This window comes from Sinocyclocheilus anshuiensis, unplaced genomic scaffold, assembly GCF_001515605.1.
Source record: "Sinocyclocheilus anshuiensis isolate Anshui unplaced genomic scaffold, SAMN03320099.WGS_v1.1 scaffold1266, whole genome shotgun sequence".
Classification (NCBI taxonomy): Eukaryota; Metazoa; Chordata; class Actinopteri; order Cypriniformes; family Cyprinidae; genus Sinocyclocheilus; species Sinocyclocheilus anshuiensis.
In genome coordinates, this window is record NW_015554164.1 from 194844 (window position 1) to 197960 (window position 3117).

General features: G+C 36.6%; 1 protein-coding gene across 1 annotated transcript in view; it reads left to right on the forward strand.

Moving 5' to 3' along the window:
• LOC107670917 (netrin receptor DCC-like) overlaps positions 1-3117 on the forward strand; it is a gene marked incomplete at its 3' end in the record, with an annotated part of 205240 nt that overhangs the window by 78583 nt on the left and 123540 nt on the right. The window contains exon 2 of the mRNA XM_016463737.1: positions 1625-1948. Within this exon, the coding sequence (XP_016319223.1) occupies positions 1625-1948 (324 nt within the window). The remainder of the gene's footprint in view (positions 1-1624; positions 1949-3117) is intronic.

Here is a 3117-nt window from a genome sequence, read left to right on the forward strand (position 1 = left end):
GGACTTGCCGGCTTCCGCAGGGCACTGGAGGGGGTCAGCAATAGTGGCGTTTTCCATACGGATCCCAATTCGTCAGTCACGACTGACGTAACGTCGAACGTGACTGACTGAAAGGGAACGTCTAGGTTACTTGTGTAACCCTCGTTCCCTGAAGGAGGGAACGGAGACGTTACGTTCCGTCGCCACAGTTGCTGTTGTTGTTGCACAGTTGTTGCTGTACGGCCGGGGCACATAGTCTCGGCTCCTCAGCGAAAAACTGATGTGCGTTTGCACGCGCTCTCCTTTTATACCCGCGCTGCGGGGCGGGGTGCGCGTGGCGAAACACGCACGCCAACTGTCATTGGCTTGTTTAGTTAACACTCGAAGGTGATTGGGCTCTCGGGCGAGATCCCAATTCGTCAGTCACGACTGACGTAACGTCTCCGTTCCCTCCTTCAGGGAACGAGGGTTACACAAGTAACCTAGACGTTATCAATATTTGGAATTAGTTCTTAGTTTTGTGTTTTTCTGTTTTATGTGAAAGCTTGTTTCCACCATGGAATACAAAAAAAGAAATAATATGATAATTGTGAATTTGTATCTGACAATTCAGACTTAAGATAAGAGTTGAGATAAGAGAGATATAAACTCAGAATTCTGAGAAAAAGTTGCAAGATAAACATTTGCAATTACCTTTTTTTATTTTTTTAACAAAACAAGATATAAACTCAGAATTCTGAGGAAAGAAGCCTGAAATCTGAGTTATATCTCATAGTTCTCACTTTTTCCTTAGAATTGTGAGAAACAAAGTCTAAATTGAGAGATAAAATGTTGCGATTACCTTTTTATGTATTTATCTATTTTATTTTTTGTTACGTCGTAGAATTAGGTTCCTATAGTTTGCAGTTTAATTTTAGTTTGAGTTTTAGCAATTATATTTTGTGATTTTTTTGTAGTTAGTTTTCAAATAATCTATATAATTTATTGTTTAGCTATTAGTTTGTTGTTTTAGTACATCTAGCTGAAAAAAACATATTTTTCTATATTTTAGTTAATATTTATTTCAAGTAGTGAAAATGTTCTGATCTTCTGTCTGAATTTGAATCTGAATCTGTCTGTGAGATAAAAAAAAGTACCTTTTTTATTCGCTAGAAACAAGCTTTCATAGTTTAATGTTAATTAATGTTTTAGTAATTATTTTGTGTAATTTTTGTAAGGGGCGTAACATTTCCGTCACACGCTTGAGGTATTCGGCCAATCACAACGCACTGGATAGCTGGCCAATCACAGCACACCTCGCTTTTTCAGAACGATGAGCTTTGATGAGAAACAATAATGTACAGTATGTGGAAAATAATGTGTTTTTTAACCTTAAACCACATAAACACACCAAATACACAAAATAATGTTCTTTTTAGCAACATCATATGACCCCTTTAATGTTTTAGTAATTATATTGTGTAACTTTTGTAAGTTTCATTATTTTTTTATATCTATATAGTACTTATTCATTTTCATTTCAGTTTTTGGTTTATTTTAGTACATCTAGCAGAAAAAAATATTTTAATCTATTACAGTTGACGTTCATTCAAGTAATGAAAATGTTGTGTTGATCTTCTGTAAATCTCTCTCTGTCCGTCTTCAGGCTCGGACGCTCGGCGGTCTTTCGTGGAGCTGCGGTTCGTGCTGGAGCCGCAGGACGTGGTGACGGTTCGGGGCGGTGTGCTGCAGCTGGACTGCAAGGCGCGCTCAGATCAGGGCGTTCCGGTCATCTCCTGGAAGAAGGACGGTGTGCTGCTGAGCGCGGTGGTGGACGAGCGCAGACAGCTGCTGTCGAACGGGTCGCTCCTGGTGCAGAACGTGCTGCACTCGCGCCACCACCGGCCGGACGAGGGCTCGTACCAGTGCCTGGCCTCGCTGGAGGACCTCGGAGCCATCGTCAGCCGCACCGCTGAAGTCTCCGTCGCTGGTAAGAGCAGTCCGAGTCTGTCCTGACTCTATGATTCTTCAGCACTGGACAGAGAGTTGAGATGTGGACACATATGACACTGGAGCACAAAATCAATCATAAGGGTCAATTTTTTTAAATTGAGATTTATACATCATCTGAAAGCTGGATAAATAATATTTCCATTGATGTATGGTTTGTTAGGATAGGACAATATTTGAAAAATCTGGAATCTGAGGGTGCAAAAAAAATCTAAATATTGAAAAAAATCATCTTTAAAGTTGTCCAAATGAAGTTCTTAGCAATGCATATTACTAATCAAAAATTAAGTTTTGATATATTTACAGTAGGAAATTTACAAAATATCTTCATGGAACATGATCTTTACTTAATATCCTAATGATTTTTGGCATAAAATAAAAATCTATAATTTTGACCCATACAATGTATTGTTGGCTATTGCTACAAATATACCCCAGCGACTTAAGACTGCTTTTGTGCTGCAGGCTCACATATTGACTTTATGAATATAAAGGAATCAGGGGCTCGTTGTCGTTGTGTGAGCTTTATCTGTGAATGTGCAAGAATTCTGCTACCATATACCTGTCGGAAACATTTTTAAATGTTTTTGAAAGAAGTCTCAAAAATACAGTAAAAACAGTGAAATATTATTGCAATTTAAAATAGCAGTGTCACATAATAATCATTCTAATATGCTGATTTGTTGCTCAAGAAACATTTCTGATTATTGTCAATGTTGAAAACAGTCGTGCTGCACAATATTTGTGTGGAAACTGTGAAATGCTACTGTTTTTAACATTTATAATAATAAGAACCATTATTAATAACTGAGAACCAATAATAATTGAGCATTAGAATAATTAATTAGAATGATTTCTGAAGATCATGTGACACTGAAGACTGGAGTAATGATGCTGAAAATACAGCTGCGCATCACAGAAATACATTACAGTTTAACAGATATTCACATAGAATTTTTTTTTTTTCAAATTGTAATAAGATTTCAAAATATTACCATTTTAATTGTATTTTTAATTAATTAAATGCAGCATTGGTGAGCAGAAAAGACTTCATTAAAGACAATTAGAAATCAGGTTTCCAAACTTTTGACAGGTTTGACAGGTACTGTATATATATATATATATATATATATATATATATATATAAAA